Source organism: Anguilla rostrata, chromosome 10 (genome assembly GCF_018555375.3).
Source record: "Anguilla rostrata isolate EN2019 chromosome 10, ASM1855537v3, whole genome shotgun sequence".
NCBI lineage: Eukaryota > Metazoa > Chordata > Actinopteri > Anguilliformes > Anguillidae > Anguilla > Anguilla rostrata.
The window spans coordinates 11,451,292-11,469,802 of NC_057942.1; the positions used below are offsets into that span (position 1 = coordinate 11,451,292).

The 18,511-nt window shown below is 52.0% G+C and overlaps 1 protein-coding gene across 18 annotated transcripts in view; it reads left to right on the plus strand.

Annotated features, from left to right (window-relative positions):
* Window positions 1-18,511, plus strand: part of ncor2 (nuclear receptor corepressor 2) — a 141,566-nt gene that overhangs the window by 118,679 nt on the left and 4,376 nt on the right. For 12 of the 18 annotated variants that reach the window (XM_064354036.1, XM_064354038.1, XM_064354042.1 and 9 more), the window contains 18 exons: window positions 189-339; window positions 855-998; window positions 1,328-1,414; window positions 1,513-1,763; window positions 4,094-4,430; window positions 5,140-5,355; window positions 5,476-5,724; window positions 6,367-6,519; window positions 6,887-7,159; window positions 7,723-7,912; window positions 8,124-8,662; window positions 13,800-13,957; window positions 14,638-14,819; window positions 15,163-15,294; window positions 15,856-15,998; window positions 16,401-16,454; window positions 17,246-17,455; window positions 18,126-18,302. In XM_064354036.1, the coding sequence (XP_064210106.1) occupies window positions 189-339; window positions 855-998; window positions 1,328-1,414; window positions 1,513-1,763; window positions 4,094-4,430; window positions 5,140-5,355; window positions 5,476-5,724; window positions 6,367-6,519; window positions 6,887-7,159; window positions 7,723-7,912; window positions 8,124-8,662; window positions 13,800-13,957; window positions 14,638-14,819; window positions 15,163-15,294; window positions 15,856-15,998; window positions 16,401-16,454; window positions 17,246-17,455; window positions 18,126-18,302 (3,646 nt within the window). The remainder of the gene's footprint in view (window positions 1-188; window positions 340-854; window positions 999-1,327; window positions 1,415-1,512; window positions 1,764-4,093; window positions 4,431-5,139; window positions 5,356-5,475; window positions 5,725-6,366; window positions 6,520-6,886; window positions 7,160-7,722; window positions 7,913-8,123; window positions 8,663-13,799; window positions 13,958-14,637; window positions 14,820-15,162; window positions 15,295-15,855; window positions 15,999-16,400; window positions 16,455-17,245; window positions 17,456-18,125; window positions 18,303-18,511) is intronic. The other 6 variants (XM_064354049.1, XM_064354050.1, XM_064354046.1 and 3 more) reach the window with 4 other exon arrangements.

Below are 18,511 nucleotides of genomic sequence, written 5' to 3' on the forward strand. Positions count from 1 at the left end.
GGCTCAGACACAGCAGCTGTGCGCAGATTTGCTTGAAGTCTGTGTGTGCTCCGTTGCACACAGGGAATAAGGGATTTAAGTAGGAAATAAAATGACATGCTTGTTGCTGGCTAAGCAGCAGGGATGACTGAAGCACTGAGGTACACTTCCTGTGTCTCCCCCCCTCCACCCCCACCCCCCCTGCACAGGGCACCCCGGCGGACGTCCTGTACAAGGGCACCATCACCCGCCTGATCACGGAGGACAGCCCCAGCCGGGCCGAGCGGGCGCGCGAGGAGGCCCTGTCCAAGGGTCAGCTGGTCTACGAGGGCATCAGCGGGCACATCCTCTCTTACGAAAGTGAGCGCCGCGCCCGCACAGCTGATCAGCTGACCTCCCCTGGGCTCCCGCCATTGGGTGGCAGAGTCTGGTGGTTATGCAGTTCCCCCTGCATGAGCTGAAAGCCTGATTCTCAGGTTGGGCGTTGCTGTTAAACACTAAAGAAAAGGGACTTAGCCTTAACTGATTCAGTGATTACCCAGCTGTATACAATAAGCAGCTCCATAAGGCTAAGACAGTATGGTTAAGTACACCGATGTATTATACTGTTAAAAGATGTCAAACAGCTTTTCTTGCATATAATTGGAAACAATGTGTGTTTGTCCTTTCAGATTTGGAATTTTTATTATTATTCATTTATTTTATTTTTTGCGTTTTGCCACTAAAATATTTGTAGGACGTGCCTCTGTTCAATCTTGTAGGATCTCATTTGCACATTTTGACTCCCGCACTCTTCACTGTTGTTTAGAAAAATACTGCATCTAAAGAGATGTAAGAAACTGTGAAATATGGTTAAATGTGTGATTTGCCATCAGGAACCACACCTCAGAATCCTAAAGAGGAGGGCAGGGGAGTCCCGGGTGAGATTCTGGGGCTGAAGCGTCCCTATGATGTCATGGAGGGGGGAATCTCCCGCGGCCTGCCCATCCGGGACTCGCTGTCCGCTGCAAACTGCGAAGGTGCGTTATGGGTACTGTAGGAATCAGGGACAGTAATTGTGAAGGTGCATTATGGGTACTGTAGGAATCAGGGGCAGTTCTAATGGAGCCACAAAGCAAGCTTTCTGCCTCTCTTTCTGGGACTCACAGTGTAATAGTGTTTCTGTCTCCCTTTCTCTTTCTCTCTCTCTCCATCTCTTCATCCCTCTCTTTTCCTCTCTCTTTCTCCCTCTTTGTGTGTCTGTTTCTCCCTCTCTGTCCCTGTCTCTCCCCTGTCTCTGTCCCTCTTTCTTCCCCTCTCTCTGTCTCTCGCTCTCCTCCCTCACTCCATCTCTCTCTTCCTCTCACAGGGCTGATAGGCAGAGCCATGCCCCAGGAGCGGCACAGCCCACACCACTTCAAGGAGTCGCACCACATCCGCGGCTCCATCTCGCAAGGTAAGGCGCCCCCCCTCCCCGTGTCTGTCCGTCAGTGCTCCTCGGCCCCGCCCCCCCCCCCACCGTGACTGACAGCCGCCCGCTCCGCCCCCCCGCAGGCATCCCCCGCCACGTGGACCCCCAGGACGAGTACCTGCGGAGGGAGGTCAAGCAGATGAAGAGGGAGAGCTCCCCGTCCCGCGGCTCAGGCCCGCCCCCCGACTCCCTGAAGCCCCGCCCCCACGAGGGCATGGTGCCCACGGTGAAGGAGGGCGGGCGCTCCATCCACGAGATCCCGCGCGAGGAGCTGCGCCACGTGCCCGAGGCCATGCTGACGGGCAAGGCTGGCAAAGAGGGCTCCATCACCCAGGTGAGCGTGGGCGCATGCGACCCCGAGCACCACCGAGCATCCTCATTTAAACACTACGCTCCGAGCCATCCAAACATAAGAATGTGTTCAAAACTTTCACAAAACTAAAAAATACTAAACAAATTAATATTAAAAATGCAGTTCTTATACTGAGATATATTGTAAAATTTTTGTTCTTATGTTTTGTTAATGAGCATTGTGAGTTTGTTGTATGTTGTATATTTAGGGGTTTGTTATATACAAGCCTGTGCTTTAGGGGTGGTTGAATATGGGCCTGTGCTTGTGTTCTGTGTTTTAGGGGTGTGTTATATACGGGCCCTGTGCTTGTGTCCTGTGTTTTAGGGGTTTGTTATATACGGGCCCTGTGCTTGTGTCCTGTGTTTTAGGTGTTTGTTATATACAGGCCTGTGCTTGTGTCCTGTGTTTTAGGGGTTTGTTATATACAGGTCTGTGCTTGTGCCCTGTGTTTTAGGGGTTTGTTATATACAGGTCTGTGCTTGTGCCCTGTGTTTTAGGGGTTTGTTATATACAGGCCTGTGCTTGTGTCCTGTGTTTTAGGTGTTTGTTATATACAGGCCTGTGCTTGTGTCCTGTGTTTTAGGGGTTTGTTATATACAGGCCTGTGCTTGTGTCCTGTGTTTTAGGGGTTTGTTATATACAGGCCTGTGCTTGTGTCCTGTGTTTTAGGGGTGTGTTATATACGGGCCCTGTGCTTGTGTCCTGTGTTTTAGGGGTTTGTTATATACAGGCCTGTGCTTGTGTCCTGTGTTTTAGGGGTTTGTTATATACAGGCCTGTGCTTGTGTCCTGTGTTTTAGGGGTTTGTTATATACAGGCCTGTGCTTGTGTCCTGTGTTTTAGGGGTTTGTTATATACAGGCCTGTGCTTGTGTCCTGTGTTTTAGGGGTTTGTTATATACAGGCCTGTGCTTGTGTCCTGTGTTTTAGGGGTTTGTTATATACAGGCCTGTGCTTGTGTCCTGTGTTTTAGGGGTTTGTTATATACAGGCCTGTGCTTGTGTCCTGTGTTTTAGGGGTTTGTTATATACAGGCCTGTGCTTGTGTCCTGTGTTTTAGGGGTTGTTATATACAGGCCTGTGCTTGTGTCCTGTGTTTTAGGGGTTTGTTATATACAGGCCTGTGCTTGTGTCCTGTGTTTTAGGGGTTTGTTATATACAGGCCTGTGCTTGTGTCCCTGTGTTTTAGGGGTTTGTTATATACAGGCCTGTGCTTGTGTCCTGTGTTTTAGGGGTTTGTTATATACAGGCCTGTACTTGTGTCCTGTGTTTTAGGGGTTTGTTATATACAGGCCTGTGCTTGTGTCCTGTGTTTTAGGGGTTTGTATACAGGCCTGTGCTTGTGTCCTGTGTTTTAGGGGTTTGTTATATACAGGCCTGTGCTTGTGTCCTGTGTTTTAGGGGTTTGTTATATACAGGCCTGTGCTTGTGTCCTGTGTTTTAGGGGTTTGTTATATAAAAGGCCTGTGCTTTGTGGTTTGGTTGTATATGGCCCTGTGCTTGTGTCCTGTGTTTTAGGGGTTTTTATATAGAGGCCTGTGCTTGTGTCCTGTGTTTTAGGGGTTTGTTATATAGAGGCCTGTGCTTGTGTCCTGTGTTTTAGGGGTTTGTTATATACAGGCCTGTGCTTGTGTCCTGTGTTTTAGGGGTTTGTATACAGGCCTGTGCTTGTGTCCTGTGTTTTAGGGGTTTGTTATATACAGGCCTGTGCTTGTGTCCTGTGTTTTAGGGGTTTGTTATATACAGGCCTGTGCTTGTGTCCTGTGTTTTAGGGGTTTGTTATATACAAGCCTGTGCTTTAGGGGTGGTTGTATATGGCCCTGTGCTTGTGTCCTGTGTTTTAGGGGTTTGTTATATACAGGCCTGTGCTTGTGTCCTGTGTTTTAGGGGTTTGTTATATACAGGCCTGTGCTTGTGTCCTGTGTTTTAGGGGTTTGTTATATACAGGCCTGTGCTTGTGTCCTGTGTTTTAGGGGTTTGTTATATACAGGCCTGTGCTTGTGTCCTGTGTTTTAGGGGTTTGTTATATACAGGCCTGTGCTTGTGTCCTGTGTTTTAGGGGTTTGTTACATACAGGCCTGTGCTTGTGTCCTGTGTTTTAGGGGTTTGTATACAGGCCTGTGCTTGTGCCCTGTGTTTTAGGGGTTTGTTATATACGGGCCCTGTGCTTGTGTCCTGTGTTTTAGGGGTTTGTTATATACAGGCCTGTGCTTGTGTCCTGTGCTTTAGGGGTTTGTTATATACAGGCCTGTGCTTGTGTCCTGTGTTTTAGGGGTGTGTTATATACAGGCCTGTGCTTGTGCCCTGTGTTTTAGGGTACCCCCCTGAAGCAGGAGTCGGGCGGGTCGGGGAAGCGGCACGACGTGCGCTCCATCATCGCCAGCTCGCCGCGCTCCTACCACGGCGGGCCCCCGCACCTGGAGGCGCGGGGGCCCGAGCGCGGGCGCTACGAGGAGGGCCCCAAGGGCCGCCCCAGCGCCGTGGTCAGCGCCGCCAGCTCCATGGCCCTGGGGCCCGAGCAGGCGGCCAAGGCCCACCACAGCCCGCTGGGCTACGAGGAGCACAAGGGCCTGCTGCGGGGCCCCTACCCCGGCCCCGCCCACCGCGGCTCGCCCGTGTCCTCCCGCGAATCCGGCCAGCGCCAGCACGAAGGTACGCTGCCTTTACAGCGCATTTTTATCCTGGAACAGACCACAGACCACAGGTCAGGTAAGGTACAATTATCACAAAGTATCAGTTGTCCATAGGCATAAACATCAAGTCTAGTTCACACAGTAAGCTTTGGCAAAGTCAGTAAAGTTATGGGAAGTCATAAACTGGAAGTGAGGTATGATTACACAAGATATGATAAAGAGCTACAGCATCAGGATGGAGATACAAGTGCAACATGAAAGTGCTAGAAGATGAAGATACAGGAGTTACATGAACGTGCTAGAAGATGAAGATACAGGAGTTACATGAACGTGCTAGAAGATGAAGATACAGGAGTTACATGAACGTGCTAGAAGATGAAGATACAGGAGTTACATGAACGTGCTAGAAGATGAAGATACAGGAGTTACATGAACGTGCTAGAAGATGAAGATACAGGAGTTACATGAACGTGCTAGAAGATGAAGATACAGGTGTTACATGAACGTGCTAGAAGATGAAGATACAGGAGTTACATGAACGTGCTAGAAGATGAAGATACAGGAGTTACATGAACGTGCTAGAAGATGAAGATACAGGAGTTACATGAACGTGCTAGATGTTGGGCACCTAACTGCTATGAGAGTCCCTCTCCTGCATGGACGTGTTCGCTGAGGTAATTGCCTTCTCTCTCTCTCTCTCTCTCTCTCTCTCTCACCCCCTGCTGTAGGTGCCAGTAAGTCCCAGCCCCAGGAGCGCAAGGCCACGCCCACGCCTCGGGAGATGAGCTCCACCAAGTCGCCGCTGCAGGGTGTGGCCGAGCACCACCCCACGCTGGCCACATACGCTGGCCTGCTCCAGGGCCTGGGGGCGGACGTGTACCGTGGGCAGATCCCCCTGACCTTCGACCCCGCCGCCCTGCCCAGGGGCATCCCCATCGACCCAGGTACAGCGGGCCCCCCCTTCCCCCGTCCCCTGCCCCCGCGGAGGCACCGCACTCAGAACCACCTCCGCCGACTTCTTCCGCGTCCCGTTACAGTCTCTCTCCCTGGCCTCTCACCAACAGCCTACTATCTTCCCCGCCACCTGGCCCCGAACCCGGCCTACGCGCACCCCTACCCGCCCTACCTGATCCGCGGCTTCCCGGACACGGTGGCCCTGGAGAACCGGCAGACGCTGCTCAACGACTACATCACCTCCCAGCAGATGCACCAGTGGCCCGCGGCCGCCATGGCGGCTCAACGCACGGACCTGCTGAGGGGCCTGTCGCCGCGGGAACAGCCCCTCACCCTGCCCTACTCAGCGGCCCCCCGCAGTGAGGCTCCGGCGAACGCACCCGCACGTCTATGAACGGCCAAACAGTGTGCTCCTGTCTGCCCCCCTGTGGCTGGACAAGCATTATCCTATACCCAGCACTGACCATTCTGACCTCACCCAGCACTGACTATTCTCACCTCACCCAGCACTGGCCTTTCTCACGCTACCCAGCATAGTCTATTCTCACTTAACCCAGCATTGGTTATTCTCACTTAACCCAGCACTGGTCATTATCACTTAACCCAGCACTGCTCATTATCACGTAACCCAGCACTGGGCATTCCCATCTTACCCAGCACCGGTCATTCCTACCTAACCCAGTACTGGCCATTCCCACCTAACCCACCACTGATCAAGTCTCACCTTACCCAGCACAGGCTATTCCCACCTAACCCAGTACTGACCATTCCCACCTAACCCACCACTGTCCAAGTCTCACCTTACCCATTACTGGTCTTTCCCTCCTAACCCAGCACTGGTCATTCCCACCTATCCCACTTGATGGGCCAGCTGACTTTGTCACACTGTACCCGATGCTTGTGAAATGAGTCGTGGCCGATGTGGAGGAAACGCGGCTCGATGCGTTTGAGCTGCGGCGGTCCAGGCTCGTAACGCTGAGCTTCTCCCTCTCCTTCCCCAGGGATCATCGATCTGTCTCAGGTGCCACACTTACCTGTCCTGGTCCCTCCCTCCGCAGGGGCGTCCGGCTCCCCCATGGACCGCATCACCTACATCCCCGGAGCCTCCGGTGCCTTCCCCAACCGGCCCTACACCACCTCCCCCATCTCTCCAGGTACCCCGCCGCTACGCCCATTAGCCTAGCGTTCAGTGTCACGCACGGGGGCTCTGCTCTCATTGGGTAAACCAGAGCTACACACAAGCTCAGTGCGAAGAGAGTTTCTGAATTTTTATACTTCTCTTAATTTCTTATCTTAAGTATTTACATTATCTGACAAAATTATATATCATGTATGAACAATGTGGTTTGCGACTTTATCTGAACTGTTTTACCGTTGTCTGATATCTGAGTGGGCCACTTCTGGGGCATCTCAATTAGTTCATTGGTAGAAATGAATGCCAGTGTACTACATGTGCTGCTCTCTGTGTGTTATTAGAGGAGTGCAGCCCTGCTTACCCAGAATCCCTCTTGTTTCTTCCAGGCGGACCCTCGCACATGAGCAAGGCTCAAGGAGGATCCTCCTCATCGGAGAGGGAGAGGGACCGGGACCGCGAGAGGGAACGGGAACGCGACCGTGAGAGGGACAGAGACCGCGAGAGGGAGAGAGAGAGAGACCGGGACAGGGAGCGGGAGCGGGAGAGGGAGCGAGACCGCGACCGGGAGAGAGAGAGGGAGCGTGAGAGGGAGAGGGACCGGGAGAAGCCCAGCTCTATGGGACAGGGCACTGTGGAACACGCGCCCATCTGGAGACCAGGTCAGTGCTGCTTCCTCATGTCCTGGGTATTAGCGGTATAGCCGTGTATGCTAGCTGTCCCATGTCCCATGTATTAGCGGTATAGCCGTGTATGCTAGCTGTCCCATGTCCCATGTATTAGCGGTATAGCCGTGTATGCTAGCTGTCTCATGTCCCATGTATTGGCGGTATAGCCGTGTATGCTAGCTGTCTCGTCCCATGTATTAGCGGTATAGCCGTGTATGCTAGCTGTCTCATGTCCCATGTATTAGCGGTATAGCCGTGTATGCTAGCTGTCTCGTCCCATGTATTGGCGGTATAGCCATGTATGCTAGCTGTCTCATGCCCCATGTATTGGCAGTATAGCCGTGTATGCTAACTGTCCCATGCCCCATGTATTAGCGGTATAGCCGTGTATGCTAGCTGTCTCATGTCCCATGTATTTGCGGTATAGCCGTGTATGCTAGCTGTCTCATGTCCCATGTATTGGCGGTATAGCCGTGTATGCTAGCTGTCTCATGTCCCATGTATTTGCGGTATAGCCGTGTAAGCTGGAGGCTGTAATGGCTCCTCCCCTCCCTCAGGCACAGAGCAGAGCCCGGTTGGGAGCGGCGGCGGCGGCGCCCGTGGCTCCGCCCACTCCTACGGCCACCAGCACTCGCCCGTGTCCCCTCGCACCCAGGACAGCCTGCAGCAGCGGCCCAGCGTGCTGCACAACACCGCCGGCAAGAGCATGCCGGTCTCCGCCGAGCACGCCAACCCCTCCGTCCTCAGGTCAGCCCCGCAGCCCGGCTCTGTGGTGCTCTGCTGCACTCAGCACACGCACGGAGCACGGCTCTGTTACAGTGTCCTAATTTAACGTCATTCATTTTGAACTCTGATTTTCACTGTCTCCTCTGTGTCTGTGTGTTTGTCTCTGCGTCTTTGTGCTTGTCTGTTTGTGTCTGTGTGTCTGTCTGTGCGTCTATCTGTGTGTCTGCCCCAGGTCTCTGCCGCCGGGCTCTTCGCGTTACCAGGGCTACGGTGGCCACCTGCCCTACCTCGGCCTGGACTCTGCGGTGCACAAAGAGCTGAGCCGGGGCTCCGAAGGGGGCAAAGCTCACAGCCGGGGAGGCAGCGGCGGCCAGTCCAAACACCCCCAGGACCAGCACGGGTCCTCCTCCTCGTCCAGCAAGTCTGAGCCCAAGCTCGTGAGCCCGCCCCCTGGGATAGTGTACGGCGGGGCCTACCCCCCGGCCGCCGCCCACCTGGGGCACCACCCGGGCCGGCCCCACCCGCTGCTGCCCCCCCACCAGCACCCCCCCCAGCCGGAGAGCGGGCCCGGCCGCGGCGACGGCGGCGGCACCCCTAGTAGGGAAAAGACTCATAACAAACTGATGTCCACACAGGAAGTGGAGCTCCGAGCACTCGGTAAGACCACCATGACTGCGGCCAACTTCATAAACGCGATTATCATGCGTCAAATTTCTTGTGATACGGGGATGCCAGAGACGGGCTCGCCCACAGCCGACGGCGAGTGCGATGGTAAGACGCTCTGGAATCCAGGTTCCCCTCCCCCTCCCCCCCCCCAAATCTCACTCCCTTCCCTCCCCTCGTTTGTGGCCTATTGCACGTTGTGGTGGTTGGCATCGTAAAATAGATTATGCCCGTATAAATGTTTAATTACGGCAGCAATGCTCTTTTGCTTTCTTTGTGATTTATACTTAAACGAATGCGCTTTTGATTTAATATTTCAACGCACAGGAGGTGGGTGGGATATTAATTGTGATTTATATATTTTTTTTTTTACAGCGCTTTTAATTTTAAGCAGTGCTGTTATTGGCTTTCATAGTGGCCCCCCTCCCCGTTAAGCTTAGGGCTTGTGCTTACCTGGCTACTAGCGAAACGGCGTATGCTGTGCAGCTAATACTTTCAAAAGAAGCGACACGCCAGCCCATAGCAATCGCATTTTACAGCGACTCATTGAATTAACACGCTGTTGTAGCAGTAGCGAGTACAGCGGTCTGACAGTCTTCCCAGCCATTGCTATAAATATATTTATAACTTCTGTCGTCATACCGCCAGTGACATATCGAGTCTGACACGTCTGTGAACCTGAGAATATATTTGAAGTGGAGTAACGGCTTTTCTGACAGGCCGCGGTAGTGCTGCTTAACCAGCTCGCCCCTGCAGACAGACTCGCAAAAGCCATCAACTGTCACAGCTGCACGCATTCAGATAAATTAACTTACATGCGAATACCGTCGCCATTGGCCACCAGCAGTGATTAACGAACACTGATTGGAGAGTGACAGTAGAACACAGTTCCTAATTGGCGATGCGGTACGGTCTGGATGGCATGCCTGTGGGTCTCAGGGTCAGTGCCGGTAGCGGGGGGGAAGGGGGGGGTCAGTGAAAGAAAGGAAGCTAGGGGGGAGGTGGTGCTGGCCCTGCTGTCTGCCTGCTCATTCTGTTGCACTTTGATTTGCGCTCATCTACCAGCCCCAGCTGTCAGTCAAATTCCTTACTTCCTGTTTTGATGTTTTCCCTCCTTCTACATTTTGCCGTGTACGTGTTTACCCACGTAGGGAGATCAGTGTTTAGTGTACACACAGGTGCACAGACGAGCGTGCGAACAACACACACACACACACACACATACGTGCATCCATACAGACAAGCGTACACACATGCATGCACGCAAACACATACAGAAACACACACACAATCAAATATAGATGCAAACGCATATGCTCTCTCTCTCTCTCACACACACACACACACACACACACACAGATTCAAGCACATGCATATGCTCTCTCACGCACACACACATTCACACAGTGCTTTCTCTTCATGAAACTGAGTGATTACAGGAACTGGCCTAGGGTAACCCCTTGAGGCCTCAAGTAGTACAACCTTTGATTTAAAATATGTCCCTGCCAAGCTTCATTTCCTCATTTCTGTTTCTGAGATAACATTGGAATATAATAGACTTGATTTAGTGTGAGCATGAGTGTCTGCAGCGAAGAGAGAAACCTATCCAATCACTGAACACATCAGAGAAGGCCTTTTCCCTCTTATTTTCATTCTAGGTTAGTATTTTTGGATTGTTTCTATTGTTATTTAAACGACTGACACTTTTTGTTCTGCAGCTAGTCTTCTAAAAATGCACAATTTACAGTGCGTGCTTTATGAACTCAGCAGAGGCAAATTATTTGTTTATGGCAAAAATAGCAGGCTGGCATATAATGGAATTTGGAATTTGGCAGCGTGACATCGCACCTCCCTAGATTCGGTGTCAATAGTGTGTTTTGACTAACATGAAAGTTCTGTCCCTACACCATTTCTTCCACGAAACCGTTCGTACTGTATTTCCTTAGGACTTTATTACCAGTCCTGCTTGTGCGGAGTAGGGGAACATGTGGAGACGAGCAGCCTTTGAGCTGCACAGTTGTCCTAGCACACTTGTGGTTTCTTACACACTCCTGTTAGTGGCTTCTTTGAACGAGGCTGCCCTTCACTGTGAGTAGCCAGCTTTACCCTAGCATGCACAGCTGTGAGGGCTCTGCAGCATGTCCTTATGAAGATGTGAGGTGACTGCACACGTCTTTGCAGTCCCAGATGTGATCGCAGTAGCTGAGTTGATTTCATACGGCACTTCACTGTGTGCCATTTTTAGTGCGTTTGCTTTGCCTCGCTGTCATACTCGTAGAGGGAGGTTTTTGGACCAAGGTTCGTTAATGAGAAAAAGTGGCGTTTTTCAGGAACTTGGCCCTCTTCGTAAATGGGGAAGTTCCTGCCGTTACCACATTGCTTGCATTATTTTGAAGTGGTTAGCATCCTCCCAGTGGTTACTTCCCGATCCAGCACGTATGGGAGCGATTTGCATTTCTGAAAAATTCAGCCGAAGGTTCTTCTTAACTACGCGGGGTTACTGAATCTCGAATCCCAAAAAACGGATGTCAGGAACGCAAAAACACCTTTCGCTCGTCGACCGACCGAAGCCTTCATCTGTCGCGCTAACCCTTAACGCGGGCTTTGAAGCACGCGCCTCAGAAACACAGCAGGGCCTGGCGTGCGGCCTCCGGCTCGGCCGTGCAGAGTAGCATCCCAGACACTCTCCTTGCTTTCGGGAGGCTCCGGCTGTTGCAGTTCGGGCCAAAATCGATGCGACGCTGGCGCCGTTTCAGCTAGCGTGGAGAGGAATATAATATAATATAGTGTTGGCCTGCTCAGTTTACAGACGTCATCGCTACAGACAGCAGTGCTGCTGTGTGCGGGTATAGAAAAGTCCAGAGGAATTATACGGTACTGACAGGGCCGAGCTCAGGACCATTAAAAACGCACTAATAAATAATGTGCGTCTCTTGATAATACGTTCAGAATGGCATAACCAGTGTTAAATCCGTCCAACCTGCCGCATTCAAAATTTAGGTTTGAGCACATACTAATGGACATGCCCACCCCAGCTCACCACGACAGCTCACCCCCCCCCAACCCCCCCATCACCTTCACCCACTCCTCACGTCAGACTTTAGTCCCAGCGCAGTCACCCCCGTGCATAAATGCCGTTTTACGTCCAAGGGAATGACTGGAACGCACTTAAACGCGAGGCAGGAAGTTCAGAGTCCGTCCTCACTCACCTGAGTTAAAGTTCTGTTTCAGTTTTTAACAGGTCCCCTCTGGAGGTCATAACTCAGATAGTATGGACAGGACTTGGGCAGTAAGTCCAGCTAACTCGTCCACACAGACCCTTGAGACAGGCTTCAGAAAGACGCGGCAGGCTGGCAGATTGCGTGTTCTTGTAGACGAGCGGCTCAGAGCGCAAGGTCAGGTTGACCGGGGGCCCGGCCCGGAGCCTGTGGCCCCCGGGATCACCCCTTTCACTCAGCCCGAACTGCAGGAGCTGGGCCGCAACAAAATAAGACTTGCAAAAAGCAGAGTTAGTAATTGCAGTAGAGCCGGAGGCTTTGTAGGTAGAGCTTTAAAATTACAGGCTGTGGCTTTAGGCCATTATTATTGTGATTGAGATTTCGGTCTAATAGTACATGGGGCTCCAGGACGTAACTGAAGAGTTCTTTCAGTTTCTGCAGGGTCGACTGAGAGCCTGTCCATAGCCCGGCATTATCTATCCATTTGAGTTTGTCGGCAGGTTATTTGACACCCGTGAGCATGTCTGAATGATTATCTTATAATTTCATCTGGATGGAATGGTTACATCCATTCAGGTCAGCCAAGCCATCTATCAGCAGTTTCAAATATCTGTGCTTAATGTAATAAGTACATTTGTTGTGTGACGGAGTGTGCGTCCGTGTATCGATGGATGGATATCAATAGATGGAAAGATAGCCATGTAGATGCCACACAACTTAAACCCTAATAGTGGGGTTTGAGATATGGCCAGCTACTCTCGAGATGCATGTAATCCTCGTGGTTCCTCAGTAATTCTATCCTGGTGGGCAGTTAATGCATGGGGATGTAGGCATGTCCACTGTTTTTTGGTTTTTTTTTTGGAGCTTAGTTAGGACCTTTCAGGCGCTTTCAAATACTGAAGACAAATCTCAGGTAATCAGATACGAGTCAGGGTATCCTAGTACATAGCTGGGTGGAGGTGGAGTCTAAACCAGGAAAAACTGACCAAGTGGTGGTAGTTATAACAAGAAATTATATTGAGGGGTTGTGAGCAGATTTTACCATCTGCAGTCTCCACTGTTGGCTGTGGACTGATGTAAGTTTTGGTTATTTCTCCCTAGGTCTCCACCTCTCTCAGAAAAACCAATTTCCAAGACAAAATGAGCCAGTCAGGGGAATATATCATAGGCTTTTTGTGGAAAGATGTGCTGCAGTGATACAGCTGAATGTGCTCAAAACCTGGCAGTGTAATGCTTATGTTATTGACTTTGTGGACTATTTTGTTTGTATTCTACGTCAGTTGTACCAATCATATGTACATGTTTACCAATCGCTCCAGCAATTTTCCAATTAGGGCTCGTTGAGGCAGAATACGACCTAGAATAGGAAATCCATGCTAGCTGAAGAAACACATTTCACCAATCCTTTCACCAGTTATCTTTTACAAAACAAAACATTTACATTCACAAAACAAATTGCACCCTAGCTGTGAGACTTCTCTGTATTTAGATGTTAATCCGATAAATTCTCTTTATCTCCATTATTGGGTCCTTTTAATGTTTTTTTTTTATTTTTTTTAACTTTTGTTTAATACATCGTCTTTCTGTACATTTGATGTTTCAAATCTTTGGCTACGTTTTACGGGCTCGTGTGTCGTGGCGCTGATCACATGACGTGCCCGCGTCGGTCAGGGAGACGCGTTTCCAGGGGTGGTGTGATTGAGACGGGACCGCGGGGGGGGAAAGCGCACTGTGATTTAGTGCCCGGCTTGCCAGTGCTGTACGCTGCTGTGCGCTGCTGTGTTCATCTTGAAGCTGTTTGTTGGCTGCCTGCTGTATGTGGAAACCAGCGACTGAATTTTCCCCTCTCTTTCCCCCCCCTCCTCTGTGTGTACACTGTACGTCACCTCTTCTTCCTCTGTGGTGTGCGTGTGTTTGTGTGTGTTTGTGTGTGTGTGCGTGCGTGTGTGTGTGTGTTTGTGTTTCACGTGTCCCCCCCTCGATATGTGTCCCGTGTGCATTTCGGGTGTTTTTCCGACCCCCCCCAGCAGCCCAGCAGAAGATGGCGTCCATGGAGCCGCAGCACGGCCACTATCGCCCCCCCTCGGAAGAGAGCCTCTCCCCCACCCACCCCGGCCAGCAGCCCGCCAACCCCTACGCCAAGGGCAGCCAGCAGAGGGTGGTGACGCTGGCACAGCACATCAGCGTAAGCCCCGCCCCCTCAGTCCCAAACCTCGATCCAGAGATTGCAAATGAGTGCTACGTTCAGATAACCTTCTAAACACAGCGCTAATGAGAGTGCTACGTTCTAATGTAGCCTTCTAAAGACGCTAATCAGAGTGCTACGTTCTAATGTAGCCTTCTAAAGATGCTAATCAGAGTGCTACATTCTAATGTAGCCTTCTAAAGACGCTAATCAGAGTGCTACGTTCTGATGTAGCCTTCTAAAGACGCTAATCAGAGTGCTACATTCTAATGTAGCCTTCTAAAGACGCTAATCAGAGTGCTACGTTCTAATGTAGCCTTCTAAAGACGCTAATCAGAGTGCTACATTCTAATGTAGCCTTCTAAAGACGCTAATCAGAGTGCTACGTTCTAATGTAGCCTTCTAAAGACGCTAATCAGAGTGCTACATTCTAATGTAGCCGTCTAAACACAGCGCTAATGAGAGTGCTACGTTCTGATGTAGCCTTCTAAAGACGCTAATCAGAGTGCTACATTCTAATGTAGCCGTCTAAACACAGCGCTAATGAGAGTGCTACGTTCTGATATAGCATTCCAAACACAGCGCTAATCAGTCCTACCTTTCAGATAGAGCCTTCCACAGCACTCTTCAGATAGAGAGCAGTCCACTGCTAATGCCCATGTGCTTCCTGTCCCGAGCAGGAGGTGATCACAAAGGACTACAACCGGGAGCAGACCCAGCAGGCGCCGTACACCTTCCAGACCTCGCCAGTGCTGGACCTGACACGGCCCCCCAGCACCCCCCAGCCTCAGCAGGCCCCTCAGGACCCAGGCCAGGGCTCCCGCTACCCTGAGGGAGGGTCCGGAGAGCGGGTCAGAGACAGGTACGGCATGGCCCCCCTCTCTCTCTCACTCTCTCTATCAGTCTCTCTCTCGCGCTCTCTATCTCTCTCACACTTTTATATTTTGCTTGTGTTATATTTTGTTTCCTCTCTCTCTGTGTGAGACTGATTGACTGGTGCATTGAGTCAGTAGGAAGTGTCCAGGCTTCTATTCTGAGCTGTCTATACCGACAGGGTCACTTCTGGCCCCCGCTGCCCTAAGGGAAGCGTATTCAAGCGAATGGGAATGAATGAACAGATCCTGTAGGGAACATGCTGAAGCACGGGGGAATGTTTGGATGTGTGTGAGGGTAACGGGGCTAGCGTGCTGTGTCTCTGTGTTCAGGTCTCCTCTTCAGAGTAAGGTGTCTCCGGAGAGCCTCTCTGCAGATGGCATTGAACCCGTGTCACCTGCTGGTGGGCTGTCTGAACCTGAGATGCAAGGAGGCTCTTACTCCAACGAGCAGGGGGACCAGGCGTAAGGCACTTTTACTGTATACGCACACATACAAGCACACTCATACGGGTATACACACTTGCATAGCCACACTCACACACAGGCACACATACGTGCAGGTATACACACACACACAAGCCTACATACACATACAGGTATTCACACACACACAGGCACACACATACACACTTATACGCACAAGCACGGGCAAACACACACAGCCAATTTACCACAGAAGTGGAAAATAGTCTAATCCAAACACAGACCCGCACAAATGACTAAAGCATGTGGTATGTGTCACTTGTGGTCTGGGTCATCTCCAAATGTTTTTGCAGTCAAATGCCGCCAAATTCAATACACCAGGAATTTGGCATTTGGTCGTTTACCAAATATTTGAGCAGAGCGGTCCACTTGCAGTAAATACACAACCAGAGCAGCACAGCGACACTTAGCCATCTTCCTGCAGTAATCGTATGGGAAGCGTCGCGATTGGCTGTCGCAGCCTCCGCATCACACGCACGGGTAAAAGCCTCTCCCTCCTCCACCCTTTTACCTCACCCGCCTCCACCCTCCCCCCTCCAGGATGGGCTCCCGCTCCCCGGCCAACAGCTCGCAGCCTCCGGCCTTCTTCAGCAAGCTGACGGAGAGCAACTCGGCCATCGTCAAGTCCAAGAAGCAGGAGATGATCAAGAAGATGACGGTCAGCGGCAACGAGGCCGATTTTAGTGAGTGCCTCCGCCGCGGTGTCGGCGATGGCGAAAGAACTGGGCAAACACCGATGTGCACACTCCCTGCCCTCAGCGAGGGCATTAACCTTTCAACCCCCATATGGAGAGTTCACTAATATGTGATTAGAATGTTCACAACCGAACATTCTAATGCTGATGTCACAATCACTACTGGTAATTGAAAGCAGTGGAGTTCTAGAACACTGATGGAGAATTCTGAAAAAAACATTCCAAACAACTAGGGTTGAAAAGGGTTGAACATTAATACCCTGCCCTACGCTCCTTCTCCAGAGGGACTGAGTGAAATACAGACACTGTGCTAGAATTCTGTCCTACGCTGTGCCCTGCAAATGCGGACACAGCATTTGAGCCATGTCCTGTGCTCTCTTCCCTCTTCAGATTCGGGCCAGCCAGGGACAGAGATATTCAACATGCCGGCCTCTACGACAGCAGGTAGGACTCGCACACAGGGACTGCTGTTTTCTTAGGAAAGCTTGCGAATCCATTAAACTGAAGACCGCAGTCTTTATTGTCTGTCTGTTCAGTGCTGTGCTGTTGTGGATTGCCATCTTCTGAGTGCATACAAATATCCAGAGCAATAAGTGTCCCTGGTAAAATAGACCCTTTTTTCTTTGAGTGGTTCTGTAGCAATACACACACACACACCAAGTAAGGTGCAGGACAAAAGCAGTGAAATCAAGATCTTTTCCTCATGCTATTCCCAGTAACTTCTGAATAATTTACAAAGGGATAAATCTAACTAATGCCAAGGGATTTTGGTTGAGACAAGGAATGTTGACATCACACCTGGCTGAAATGGGAGTTATTTATGCAGGTGCGATAGCAGCGTTCTCTTTGTTCTGAAGATTGCTGAGGAGCAAATTGTCCTCCAGTTTATGTAATGCGCAGATGAATCAGAAGCCACTTGGGAGTCTGTGTGCAGACACTTTGAGTGAATCTGCATGCTATCCCACAGCAGTTAGTCATTAAGGACAAAAGTCTTTGGCAGCCTCTTTTATATGAGAACCACTGGCTGTTTGCTCTCTCTCTCTCTCTCACTCTTTCTCTGGCTCTCTCACTTTCTCTCTCTCCTCTCCTCTCCTCTCTCTCTCCCTCCTCCCTCCTCCTCTCCCCCTCCCCTCCTCCTCCCCCTCCCTCCCTCTCCCTCCCTCTCCCTCTCCCCTCCTCCCTCCCTCCCCCCCTCCCCTCCCTCCCTCTCTCCCCCCCTCCCCTCCTGCTCACAGGGCCGGTCGCACCTCGGACCCACCCTCCTCCTGAAACGACGGGTAACACCATAGGCCTGGAGGCCATCATCAGGAAGGCCCTGATGGGCAAGTATGACGACCAGGCGGAGGACCGCTCCGCCCCCAGCGCCGGTAACCCCCTGGCTGCCGGTATGCCCGCCACTGTGCCCGGAGCAGAGGGGCGCCAGGAGGACTCTTACTCACTGCCAGGTCCGCACTGTCCTCGCCATACAAACAACCCTCTCTCTCTGTCTCTCTCTCTCTCTGTCTCTCTCACTCTCTCTCTCTCTCTCTCTCTCTCTCTCTCTGTCTCCCTCTCTCTCTCTCTCCTCTCTCTCTCTCTCTGTCTCTCTCTCCTCTCTCTCTCCTCTCTCTCTCTCTCCTCTCTCTCTCTCTCTCTCTCTCTAGGTCTATCTTGCTCACTCTCTCTCCTTCCCTCCCTCCCTCTCACTCTCTCTCGCACTGACCCCCCTCTCTGTCCCTTGCACTCGCTCTCCTCTGTCCATCTTTCTCTCTCTCTGACACACGCATTCTTTTGTCGCTCTTCATTTGTTCTTCTCTCCTTCCCTGCGTGACTGTAAGAGTCATGGCCATTCCCTCAGTCCGTTTGCATGTCATTAAGTCAGTTTGTGGCGTCTCTGCTCGTTCTCCTGCGTTTCTGCGTGAGACGGGACCCAGTCAGAAACGGCCCGCGTGGCTTCCTGGAGGTCGCGCAGAGGTCGCGCAGTTGAGCAGAACCCAAATCGCGGTCCCCTGATCGGCCACACACAGGGAAAAGGGGCGGGGTCAAAGCCGAGCCCACCGCGCCGCTGACGGGCGGCAGCGCCCCCCGGTGGCGGGAGGTACTGAACCAGACGCCCGCTCTTCCCTGTCCTTTCAGGTGTGGGCAAGGCCAAGGGCGGGGGCCGCTCCAACGGGCGCAAGGCCAAGTCCCCGGGGCCCGGGCTGTCGGGGGGCGAGAGGCCCTCGTCCGTGTCCTCCGTGCACTCCGACGGGGACTGCCACCGCCGCACACCCCTCACCAACCGCGCGTGGGACGAGCGGCCGTCCTCCGCAGGTACACGCACGCACACACACACACCCCTCACCAACAGCGTGGACGAGCGCGCCTCGAGTACACGATCACACACACCTCACCAACCGCGTGGACAGCGGCGTCCTCGCAGTCACACACACGCACTCACACACACACACCTCACCAACCGCGTGGACGAGCCGCCTCCGAGTCACACACACGCCACACACACCCCTCACCAACCGCGCGTG